The sequence below is a fragment of the Zeus faber genome (assembly GCF_960531495.2).
Source record: "Zeus faber genome assembly, chromosome: 8".
NCBI classification, from domain to species: Eukaryota; Metazoa; Chordata; class Actinopteri; order Zeiformes; family Zeidae; genus Zeus; species Zeus faber.
The window spans coordinates 6,155,004-6,167,928 of NC_137195.1; the positions used below are offsets into that span (position 1 = coordinate 6,155,004).

General features: G+C 45.6%; 1 protein-coding gene across 2 annotated transcripts in view; it reads left to right on the forward strand.

The window, feature by feature from the left end:
- tmod4 (tropomodulin 4 (muscle)) overlaps positions 1–12,049 on the forward strand; it is a 19,724-nt gene extending 7,675 nt beyond the window's left edge. For both annotated transcript variants that reach the window (XM_080006127.1, XM_080006128.1), the window contains exons 3-10: positions 571–727; positions 2,265–2,384; positions 7,885–7,977; positions 8,422–8,552; positions 10,195–10,302; positions 10,394–10,537; positions 10,952–11,096; positions 11,583–12,049. In XM_080006127.1, the coding sequence (XP_079862253.1) occupies positions 571–727; positions 2,265–2,384; positions 7,885–7,977; positions 8,422–8,552; positions 10,195–10,302; positions 10,394–10,537; positions 10,952–11,096; positions 11,583–11,605 (921 nt within the window). In that variant the 3' untranslated portion in view covers positions 11,606–12,049. The remainder of the gene's footprint in view (positions 1–570; positions 728–2,264; positions 2,385–7,884; positions 7,978–8,421; positions 8,553–10,194; positions 10,303–10,393; positions 10,538–10,951; positions 11,097–11,582) is intronic.
- Positions 12,050–12,925: the final 876 nt, after the last annotated feature.

Below are 12,925 nucleotides of genomic sequence, written 5' to 3' on the forward strand. Positions count from 1 at the left end.
GTGCTCTACGAATTCATGCAGATAAATTGTGCACAACATAACCAAAGATAAATCTTTTTCTTTTTTACCAAACGTCTAGAGGATTAGCCTGCTTGTGTCATGTCACGGCAGAGCAGCCTTATAATTGGTCTCGCGGTAATTCCTTTTTTTTTTGGAGGGGGTGGGGTGCATAATAGCATTTGGGGCCAACTCGGCTCATGGAAGCCCGCTGCTGGAGTGGAGCAGTGACCTGAAAGTAAAGTTTTTCACCTGGGTGGTCAAACCGTTTTGACCGTTTTGTGTGTCCACCGTGTCGAGGCCTCTGCCGCCGCTGGCTTTAGAATCGGTTATGGACTGTTACCCAAAAAAAAACACATCTACGAAATGCAAATGGAGGACACTGCGGTTTGTTTTAACAACGAGGCCGAGGGGGAAAACAACCTATAAATGTTAAATTAAGATTGTGTTACAACATTATCACGCCACACATCGAGGGTTTATCTGCAATTTTTTAGTCGCTACACGTGGTTTGACGTGTACCCCTCTCTCTCTCTCTCTCTCTCTCTCTCTCCCTCTCCCCCTCCGTCCCAGAATGCCATGCTCCCGGCCGGATTTCGCCAGCGCGACCAGACCAAGAAGAGCCCGACGGGGCCGTACGACCGCGACGCTCTGATGGATCACCTGGAGAAGTCGGCGCTGGAGCACGAGGACCGGGAGGACCTGGTGCCCTTCACCGGGGAAAAGAAAGGTGGCGGGTCGGCACGATTCGACCTCAACTCCCGACAAAAATATAGTTCCGAAACAGCCGCTAAAACGGCGTTCATTATTTGGTTGGCGCACATTACTCCACGTGCACGTGTGAAATAGTAAATGCAATTTCTTATTAGTGCTCGTCTGGATGTCACAGGGTGTAACTATGGATATTAGCCCATGGCATTGAAATCTCTCGCCTCTTTCCATTCAGTTTCGGGAGCCTCTCAAGGATTTTTAAAGACTTCTGTTATAAAAATTAGTTCAGGATCATGTCCAGCCATGCCCATTATGTACAGTATGGAATAATTACTTTAGGCCTCCCAGTCTGACAGGCCCTCACACACCACCATGAACTGCCCCGTTCCCGTGCCCTCCAGGCATGTGAGCTGGGCTTTGCAGGATAGCTGCAGAGCACCGGGGCCGCGCGACGCCCCGCTGCACAGGATCCCTCGCCTCCACCTCCAGGTCTGTGTGCGATTTCCACGCCTCAGCGGTCTGCACCGTGTGGCACGGCGTCCTTTTCCATTACACTCCCCCGGGGCACACGCATGCCCGGAAACGAACCCAGGCGGGGGTGTCGATGGTTCTCCTAACGCGGTGGGGTTTTTTTTTTTGGCCGCCGTGCCGTGAAAAATTCTAATTCCACTCAAAAAAATAAATGAAAGGAAATAAAACGGTGGAAACTGGCTTTTGTGTTGCAAGGTCAAAATCGAAAGGCTGCACTCATTCATCAGTTTCAGCCGGAGTAGCAGCTCTGCGTTCACCAGGACAAGTTTCACTCTGAAAGCGGCGACTATTTGTAGTGATGAAAGGTTTGATTACTTTTTGAGATTCGGTCTTTGACGAGTCACTCAGTAAAAAGGGTGGTTCGATTTTCATATTCTTTGTTCATCTGGTTCGCTTGGTTTGATGCACCGCGAGCGAGGAAGGACTTCCAGTTTCCCTTCAGTCCTTTCTCCACTCTTTAGTCGGGAGTGACTCCCGACTCCCGACTCACTTAAAAGAGTTGTTTGTGACGAACAAACGGTTTGGGAGTCATGCACCGCTGTTAGTAGGCCCTAATAATAATCACATCTCAACGTGTTTCTGACGTTTCCAGTGGGACAGGATCGTGGTACGGTACCGTGGGATTATTTCATTGTAAAAAAAAAAAAGTCTGACGCGACGGAAGACGTTCCATCAGTAATCAGCACCAGACATTGGATGCTTTTTTCCCCCCTGAATTCTCGAGACCTAAAGTTGTGTTTTTATGGAGCTCCACAACAATACACAAAGGAGAGCAGCGCACCGTGGGCCACAGTGGAAAATGACCCTTAATAGAGTTAGCTCACAAATCCATGGTAAGGTCTGGTTTACTAGTGTTTTAGGAAATATGATATGAACAAAGCTTTTACCAGAACAGAGGCAAATGTGCTTCGGAGAACAGAGAATCAACATCATCTGGAGGAATACGACTCAGGCTGAAGAAAAATACTCATGGTCCTGTATATTTAATTTTGGTCATCTAAAAGTGCTCCATCCATCCTTCCCAGGGAAGACGTTTATTTCCAAGGCCACGGGGAAGATCCCGGAGACGGAGCAGATCACGCTGGAGCCGGAGCTGGAGGAGGCGCTGAAGAACGCCACCGACGCCGAGATGTGCGACATCGCAGGTGAGCGAGCGACGCAGGTGAGCGAGCGACGCAGGGGCGACGTTCCAGGCTTCTGATCACACCCAGCGAGGTGATCGATAACGGTGGTCATCGTTTAGTCACAAGTGCAAGGGATGAAAAGTAGGAAGAAAGAAAAATACAAAATAAAAATAAAAATATGACCAAAACCAGAAAAGAATATACACAAGAAAAATAAATAAATAAAAAACAAAAATAAAATATCTGCCAAAAAAAAAAAGGATAAATATATATATATACAGTGGGGCAAAAACGTATTTAGTCAGCCACCAATTGTACAAGTTCTCCCACTTAAAAAGAAGAGAGAGGCCTGTAATTTTCATCATAGGTACACTTCGACTATGAGAGACAGAATGGGGGAAGAATCCAGGAAATCACATTGAAGGATTTTTAATGAATTAATTGGTAAATTCCTCGGTAAAATAAGTATTTGGTCACCTACAAACAAGCAAGATTTCTGGCTTTCACAGACCTGTAACTTTTTCTTTAAGAGGCTCCTCTGTCCTCCACTCGTTACCTGTATTAATGACACCTGTTTGAACTCGTTATCAGTATAAAAGACACCTGTCCACAACCTCAAACAGTCACACTCCAAACTCTACTATGGCCAAGACCAAAGAGCTGTCAAAGGACACCAGAAACAAAATTGTAGACCTGCACCAGGCTGGGAAGACTGAATCTGCAATAAAATGGAAGACATACAAGACCACTGATAATCTCCCTCGATCTGGGGCTCCACGCAAGATCTCACCCCGTGGGGTCAAAATGATCACAAGAACGGTGAGCAAACATCCCAGAACCACACGGGGGGACCTAGTGAATGAGCTGCAGAGAGCTGGGACCAAAGTAACAAAGGCTACCATCAGTAACACACTACGCTGCCAGGGACTCAAATCCTGCAGTGCCAGACGTGTCCCCCTGCTTAAGCCAGTACATGTCCAGGCCCGTCTGAAGTTTGCTAGAGAGCATTTGGATGATCCAGAAGAGGATTGGGAGAATGTCATATGGTCAGATGAAACCAAAATAGAACTTTTTGGTAAAAACTCAACTGGTCGTGTTTGGAGGAGAAAGAAAACTGAATGGCATCCAAAGAACACCATACCTACTGTGAAGCATGGGGGTGGAAACATCATGCTTTGGGGCTGTTGTCTGCAAAGGGACCAGGACGACTGATCCGTGTAAAGGAAAGAATGAATGGGGCCATGTATCGTGAGATTTTGAGTGAAAATCTCCTTCCATCAGCAAGGGCATTGAAGATGAAACGTGGCTGGGTCTTTCAGCATGACAATGATCCCAAACACACCGCCCGGGCAACGAAGGAGTGGCTTCGTAAGAAGCATTTCAAGGTCCTGGAGTGGTCTAGCCAGTCTCCAGATCTCAACCCCATAGAAAATCTTTGGAGGGAGTTGAAAGTCCGTGTTGCCCAGCGACAGCCCCAAAACATCACTGCTCTAGAGGAGATCTGCATGGAGGAATGGGCCAAAATACCAGTAACAGTGTGTGAAAACCTTGTGAATACTTACAGAAAACGTTTGACCTCTGTCATTGCAAACAAAGGGTATATAACAAAGTATTGAGATGAACTTTTGTTATTGACCAAATACTTATTTTCCACCATAATTTGCAAATAAATTCTTTAAAAATCAGACAATGTGATTTTATGGATTTTTTTTTCTCATTTTGTCTCTCATAGTTGAGGTGAACCTATGATGAAAATAACAGGCCTCTCTCATCTTTTTAAGTGGGAGAACTTGCACAATTGGTGGCTGACTAAATACTTTTTTGCCCCACTGTATATACGTATATATATTTGTATATATGTGTGTATATATATGTATGTGGGTGTGTATGTTTATATATATGTGTGTGTGTGTGTGTGTATATATATAAATAAAATTAATATTACTATTAATTAATTATCAATAATATTAATATAAAGCAATAAAAATATACAGGCATGAATTTAAGCACATCTACTTATATGCATATTAAATATGCTGATCCGATGTCTGCTACTATTCGTGATTTTAGGACGGACAGAATAAATGCACAAATATCTATACTTGACTATGTTATAATTCTGACTTCATTCACACATTGTCTCAAGGATGTTTTCATTGTGATGAAGGGTGATGATGATGATGACGATGACGATGATAGTGATGATGATGATGATGATGATGACCACATCCGTCTAATACACCAGTAATACACTGGACACAGACAACAACACACAGCGAAGTAAACTGAAAGAAAACTCCTTAAACGACATTTAGTAAATGTATCTTAGTGCGCAGCCAGGGGCGACCTCCCCCGCGTCCGTTCCGTCATTAAAGCCGGGCTTGTTACCTCATGTTGTTATTGTGATGGAGACATGGTGATCCCGTGTTTCCACTTCCCATGATGTCAGCTGTAGTCGGCCCTCCGCGCTGTGAGCCAATCACGTCGCGGTGTTCTGGTCACGTGGCCCGAGCGGCGGATTCCAACGTTCCCATCGTGACGCGCTGACGTCTGGCAGAGCGCTGCGCCTCCCTGATGTATCACCGCCGCGGCGCCGACTGACCCACATCATACCATCATAATGAGGACCTAGTTCGTCTTACCCCACATTGTCGACTTCATATTGTTTTCTTTCATATCGCCCTCCACCCCACACCCACCCACCGCCCCCGCCCCAAATCTCACGCTAACAGACACGGCCAGGCATGCGATGTGGAGCATGGCATGGTGGGTTTCCAATTCCCCACGCTCAGCAGCAACGAAATACACAAGTCTGGACGCAGGCCACGAAAAAGAAGGGCGGGGGTCACTAGCGGGGGGAGATAGGAGGGGGGGTGAGGGTGAGCCGGGTGGAGGGAGACTTTATCCATTTAAGACGAACGACAGGAACCTCCTGTGTTTGCAGATAGACAGGTTTTGTTTTTTTTTGCGTGTGAAAATATGCTGGTTCTTAAAACACGGACCAAAGTGTTATTTGGAGGCGCTGGGAGGTGCAAGTGGAACGTAGAAGCTGTTTTAACGGATTTTAGTGTTTTGAAACCCGTTGTCGGAACGGTGAGGTGTGGTTAGGGACGGGACCCAAAAGGATTTATTTGTCACTTGACGCCATGTTTTCCATATATGAAGTCCCGGGCCTAAACTGGACTCAGTCAAAACAACCTTTATTATTTGGGACTTTTCCCGTATACAGGAGAACATAAGGATCAAATCAGGAAATGTGATAAAAAAAAAAAAAAAAGACAGTCAGAATGAGTCTTATTAGGAACTTATTTATCGAGCGTCAGTCCGTTGGTCCCACAGGGAGTTGGGGAGCGGCGCTCTGCGTGTCCCGACGAATCAACCTCCGTTTTAACCCTGGAGAGGGTCCAGGGTAGGATCAGACCTCGGTTAGCCACTGTCACTCTTTTGTTAGGGGGCATTTTGGCAAACATGCTAAGAAGAGGGGGGCGGCTGGGACGGGGCGGGCGAGTCCGTAATAATAGCCGCCGGTCGCCCGGCTCCGTGGGCCAAAGGGTTAGAGAGAGAGAGATTGAGGGTCACCGCGCAGGGACGTAGTTAGCTTCTGTTTTTATTTCATTATTATTATTCATTGCATTAATGCCCGAGCTATTTGTGGACGCTCGATTTCACTGGGAGTGTGCTTTGCACCGCGGGTTATTCTCAGGGCTGCGTGGGATGACGTTAGCATGTTTTGCAGGCAGCTGTCTCTCTCTCTCTCTCTCTCTCTCTCTCTCTCTCTCTCTCTCTCTCTCTCTCTCTCTCTCTTCCCGGCTTCCTCTCCGAGCCCCTCCCCCCGTCCACGGCTCCCCGCTCCGGGTCAGGGGACTGCTGCTGGGAAGCCGGGATGGAGGGGTTTGGGGCGGAGGGCGCGTGGGCGGGTGTCACAGCGCTGCAGTTGGTGTGTGACACGGTTTGGACGGGAGGGAGCTTGATCGGCCCTGGAACCGGACGCTGGAATGTCTGTCCCCTGCTGGACAGCGACGGGAGCAACAGCAACCAGTCGACCCTAAAAGGGCTTTAGTCTTCCAGTTATAATGTTGCTCCTCGTTCAATGAAGGATTATCTATCGAACGAGGTGAGATTTTTCCTTGGACTCTTTTTTTTTTTTTTCATCCAAGAATGAAAAAATATTTTTGAATCACTTTTTATTTTATTTTTATTTTTTTAATTGCAGGAAAGGTTTTACATTGAGCTTTTCAAGAAAATGTCAGCGTTGAATTTAACATTTTTATTTTTTAAGTAAAAAACATTTTCTTTCGCAGTTCTGAGAAACGTGATTGGCAGCAAAGTTGGTCGGGATTTAGAAAAAAAAAAAAAGACTTGGGATGCGGGTTTGTTAAATTCAGTATTCTTACTGAATTGATCAAAGACATAGATACAACAACTTTGATTGATGATTTCATGTCACAGGGACCAACATCTAAATAATAACAGTGTTTGATGCGCCTGGGTAACATTAGGGATAGGCCTGCTCAGCTGAGCTCACACACACACATAGTTTGGATTCAAGGCACCGCTCCCTGGGGCAGCAACAGGAAGAGGATGTGTCTTCCACGTCCAAAATATCCCACTGACCATCAAACACCGAATTATGAAGTTCTACCAGTTCTGTCCCACACAACGGCCCAGAGTAAATGAGGCAAAACGGACCTTTCACCTCTGGTCCTTTGACACAGCTCAGAAAAAACAACTTTCGATGACAAAAGCCCCTCACTGCTTTGAGGTGTGCGTCCCTTCTCACACACACACACACACACACACACACACACACACACACACACACACACACACACACACACACACACACACACACACACACACACACACACACACACACACACACACACACACACATACAGTATATATACAAACAAGTTAGACTGTAGATTGGGGTCTTTCTCTCCCTGGTTCTAAGGGGCGACAGCTTCCTTATCTGGACCGGCAGACTCACACATGTTTGTTTTCAAGGAACTGCAGAAGCACACTGCCAGCGGGTGGGGGTGGGGTTGGGGTGGCGGTTGTTTAAGCCTCTTTCATCAGAACCAGAACCAGGCTTGTTCTCCCTTTTACCGTCTGTCAAACGGTACAGAGGCATCAGGCCATCAGAAGTATGAGCTCCCACTCTCACTTTATTAGTTCATTTGTTTTTAATACATTTTTACATTTTTATATGTCCCATTTGTTTCACAAATCTTGCGTACCCATTTTCCCACCGACTGCAACCTTCTGATACTATTGATATATTTTTTCCCTTAACGACACTTACTTTAATGTCAAGCATATGACGATACAACTTTGAAAGTTGGTGAATTTACATTTGCAAACAACAATGTGCTGGAATGCTAATTTTGTGCATAATCTCCGGGTGCGTTGCAGTGACCTTTCACTGCATAAACTGTACGTATGATCGTATGTTTATGTATGTGACCAATAAACCTCTTGAATCTTGAAATGTTTCTCTGTCCCACTCCCGTGTCTGCAGCTATCCTAGGAATGTACACCCTGATGAGCAACAAGCAGTACTACGACGCCCTGGGCACCACGGGCACCATCGCCAACACGGAGGGCATCAACAGTACGTCTGCAACACTCGCACATAATAACAACAGCACCAAATCAAATGTTTATTTATGACGCCAAATATCAGCAAATGTCCAATCAGATATGAAGAAAATATATATATATAATAAAAAAAACAAGATAAACATGGGTACTCTGTAACGTGCAGAAGACAACATTTATTATTTTTTATTTTGGGCTTTCTTCAGACCTTATTGTCATTCTACAGTGATTACAATGATTCATTAATTATAATTATTATATCAATTATCAATAATCAAACATCCCAATAAATTAAGGATGTTATCACAAATTGGAATACACAGGAGTGGTGTGACGCCTATCTGGGAAATATTCATTCTTTAACTCTCCCTGGTTTTAACTGTATTTATTTAATGATTATAATCATGTGAAGATCTGAAACTGGACCTTTTTAGCTCTGACCCTGTGACTCCTGCAGGCGTCGTAAAAGCAGATCCGTTCAAGATCTTCCCGGAGGAACCTCCAAACACCACCAACGTGGAGGAGACGCTGGAGAGAATCCACAACAACGACAGCAGCCTGACCGAGGTCAACCTCAACAACATAAAGGTGACATGGATGTTATCAGGGTTACAGCAGCTCACATAAAAACAATAGGCAATAATAATAAAACAATTATAAAAATAAAGAATAAAAAAAAATGGCAATATATAATAAATGTAAAAATTACAAAAACCTATAACAAAATAAATCTAAGAATTAACAGAAAAATGGCAATTAACAATAAACATCTGTATCAAAAATTCACATTCTGGAGTAGGTAGAAACACCTGTCAAGGGGTGGGATATATTAGGCAGCACGTGAACAGTCAGTTGTTGAAGTTGATGTGTTGGAAGCAGGAAAAATGGTCAAGCGTAAGGATCTGAGCCACTTTGACAAGGAGCACATTGTGATGCCAGACGACTGGGTCAGAGCATTTCCAAAACGAAAGGTGTTGTGGGCTGTTCCTGTTATGCAGTGGTTAGTACCTACCAAAAGTGATACAAGAAAGGACAACCGGTGAACCGGCGACAGGGTCATGGACGCCCAAGGCTCATTGATGCACATGGGGAGCGAAGTCTAGCCCGTCTGGTTCGATCCCACAGAGGAACTACTGTAGCACAAATTGTTGAAACAGTTAATGCCGCTCTGATAGAAAGGTGTCAGAACACATAGTGCATCACAGCTTGATGTGTATGGGAGCGCTCAGAGTGTCCATGCTGACCCCTGTCCACCACCCAAAGCACCTACAATGGACACGTCAGCATCAGAACTGGACCATGGAGCAATGGAAGAAGGTGTTCTGGTCTGATGAATCATGTTTTCTTCTCCATCATGTGGATGGGCGGGTGCATGTGTGTTGTTTACCTGGGGAAGAGATGGCACCAGGATGCACTGTGGGAAGAAGGCAAGCTGGCGGAGGCAGCGTGATGTTCTGGGAAACCTTGGGTCCTGGCATTCATGTGGATGTTACTTTGACACGTAGACCAAGTTCACCCCTCCATGGCAACGGTATTCCCTGATGGCAGTGGCCTCTTTCAGCAGGATAATGGGTCCTGCCACACTACAAAATATGTTCAGGAATGGTTTGAGGAACATGACAAAGTGTTCAAGGTGTTGACTTGGCCTCCAAATTCCCGGGATCTCAATCCGATGGAGCATCTGTGGGATGTGCTGGAACATCAAACCCCACCTCATAACTTCCAGGACTTAAAGGATCTGCTGCTTAACGTCTTGGTGCAGATACCACAGGACACCTTCAGAGGTCTGGTGGAGTCCATGCCTCCACGGGTCAGAGCTGTTTTGACGGAACGAGCGGGAGCTACACAATACTAGTGGTTATAGTGGTGCTTTTAATATTGTGGCTGACCGCCGTATATATCAAATACATTTGCACAACTGTATAAAATATCTACATACGCTATTTGCAAAAGAAAAGAAAAAGTGCACCTCTTCCCTCTCACCTTACATCTCTACAAGTGAAGTTTGCAAAAGATGAACTGATGAGCGCTGTACTAGTGTGTGCTATGTCTATAACGCAGTCACTGTCTATCTTATTAAATTGGATAAACTAAATCCAGACTCAGATTGTCACAGACAATAATCACTTTTTTTCCCCCCACATTAGTCCTGGAAACTATACTCCAAGTTCAGATTCTTTGATATCGTTACGTTATTGACCGGTCGCCGTCCTTCTTGTTGCGGCGACAGGACATTCCCATCCCGACGCTAAAGGAGATCTTCGAGGCCATGAAGGGAAACTCTCACGTGGAGTTCCTGAGCATCGCCGCGACCCGGAGCAACGACCCCGTGGCCTACGTGAGTCGAAACACCTTCAGAATGAGAAATGACCACCGCCGCGTGGATATGTGAAGGGCAGACGGAGTGAATGTGTGTGCTCCACGTGCAGTCGTGCGCTGAGATGCTGCAGGAGAACACCAGCCTGCAGAGCCTCAACATCGAGTCCAACTTCATCACGGCCGAGGGCATGAAGGCCGTCGTCAAGGCCATGACCAGCAACGCAACCCTGGTGGAGCTCAAGATCGACAACCAGGTCAGATATTCTGCTGTTGTTCATTAACATTTGATATTTGTCATGATGGGGCTAAATATGGAAACACCACGGACTAGCTCTTACAAAACGGAGCGGCTTTGAGAGATAATGGGTGGAAGTTGTGTACAAACTTGACGTTCTTGTGTTGAGTAGGTTATGATAGACTATTGCTCCCTCTGGTGGTAGAAGAGTAAAATTGTCAATTTGATATTGAAGTAAATACGGTATTAAACAACGATACCGTGCAACAGTGGGTGTTTTATGATAAGAATAGCTAACAACAGAGTGTCTTTGTAGTTATACGTTGATCTTTGCGTATATTATACAAGACTTTTGCAAAGTGATACTGAAAAGTCCAGAAGGAGCAAAATGACGGATGATGCAACGGCCTCTTGCCTGCGTGCCGCGCTACAGAGGCAGAAGCTGGGAGACTCGGTGGAGATGGAGATCGCCAGCATGTTGGAGAACAACTCGAGCATCCTCAAGTTTGGCTACCACTTCACCCAGCAGGGGCCCCGCGCCCGCGCCGCCATGGCCGTCACCCGGAACAATGACATGCGTGAGTATCTGGAACGTGCTCCTCACTTAAACATGAGCCCCATTGTCAAAACTCTCAAATAGCATGCACAAAGTACTGTGGACAGATATAATACTTGTTTAATTTAGGGAAAATTACAAACCTTGGATGAAACCTTGCAAGGACTAAATCCATACACCATTCAAATCATTTGTCATTAGAATGCCACCCTGGGCCAGTTTGGGCTTCTTGGGATGTTCCACTTTATTAGGAACACCTCTCTATTAAAAAGTAGGATCCCATCGCTTCCAAAACCGTCTCGATTCTTCACAGACGTGCATGCAACCAGCGTGGCAACGTTCCTTTTGGGATCTTTGTCAATGCTGGTGCGATAGCGTCACTTTCCCATTCCCACTCCCATTCCGCCGCATCCCAGAGCCGCTCTCATTGTCTCTTTGCGGGAGTCGGAGTGAAGCCAGGTCCCTGTCCCCTGGTCAACGCACCCGTTCTTTCTTTGCTCCCGTGCAGTTCGTCAGCAGAGAATAAGATGAGCGCCGGGTGAGAACGTCCTCTCGCTCGTCGATCGGCTCTGGCCCCTGGAGCTTCCATCCGCAGAGCGACCGCCTCGTGCTTCAACAAACTCTTCTTAATTAAGAGCCGTGAATATTGTCGGATACGATTCTGGACGACTGTGCATGGTGAGAACGACATAACATCCGTGTTGGATCGTTTCATTTCATTTCATTAACCACAGCCAGCTTTTTGTAGACTGCAGAATCCATTATAAAGGCATGTGTAGGTCACAAGCAAAATGTGAGGTGTCTTTTTTCTGTTGTTGTTGTTGTTGTTGCTTCTAATGTGTGCATCGACAACATCTCCCCCAAACTAAACTCCTCATTCATGCCAAATTCAATGTGGTGCTATTCAAAGGATGATTTAAAAAAAAAATATTGTAAATACTTGAAATAAAAACATTGAAATATTTTTTTGCTTTACATGGTTGGCAAGTTCAATTTGTTTTGTTTCCACACCACAAATCAACATCTCATTTTTATTCCCCCCCCCCCCATCTTGAAATACTGATTTAATACAAAAGTTGACGAAGTCACTCCTGATTTGATGAAAACAAATCAGTTTACCTTTGTCGACTATTTGTTAACAGAACTCGGGGATTCTGTCTTCATAGATTCACTTCAAAATGTGATGTTCACAAACTAGATAAACACAAAAACAGAGCAGTAAGATGGAGCGATATAAAAATACTTGCCAAAGACAGCAGGTATGTGGACAAGCATTGCCACTGTTGTACAGAGTTTATAATTGAATACATTAAAGTGACTAACTTTAGGTGATGACTTTTCATTTCATACCCCATTGTAGCATAACTTTTTAATCCCTTATTAAGTCTTGCGCTGATTTCATGCGGACTATTTTTACCGCTCTGTCCACCCAGTCGCCGCTCCTCCTCGGTGCAGAATGTGACACGGTCTTCTGGGCTTGAGTTACGCCGCTCCAAATATACTGTACGTCCCCACTTCAAGAGGCTGGGGAAGAGCGGGAGGCGGCGGGAGTTGCACCCGCCGCCGGCAATGAGGTTCATGAAGCCTTTCGCAAACAGCTGCTCAACTCGAATGACTTTGAGTGGCCTCGCGACCGCGCGGCATCCAAACAAAACCATTTTACAACATTTGTTTTGGAAGCCCCCCCCCCGCCCCCGCGCGCACGCCCACCAGTGTTCAAACACAAGCACGGAGCTGAAGCTCATCTCATCTTAATGTCAACTTTGACACGACAGAGGTAATCAACCGGGGCTTTCTCAAAGGTCAGCTTTTTTTTAAGACATGTAGGCGACCGTGTCAGGCCCTTGGTGA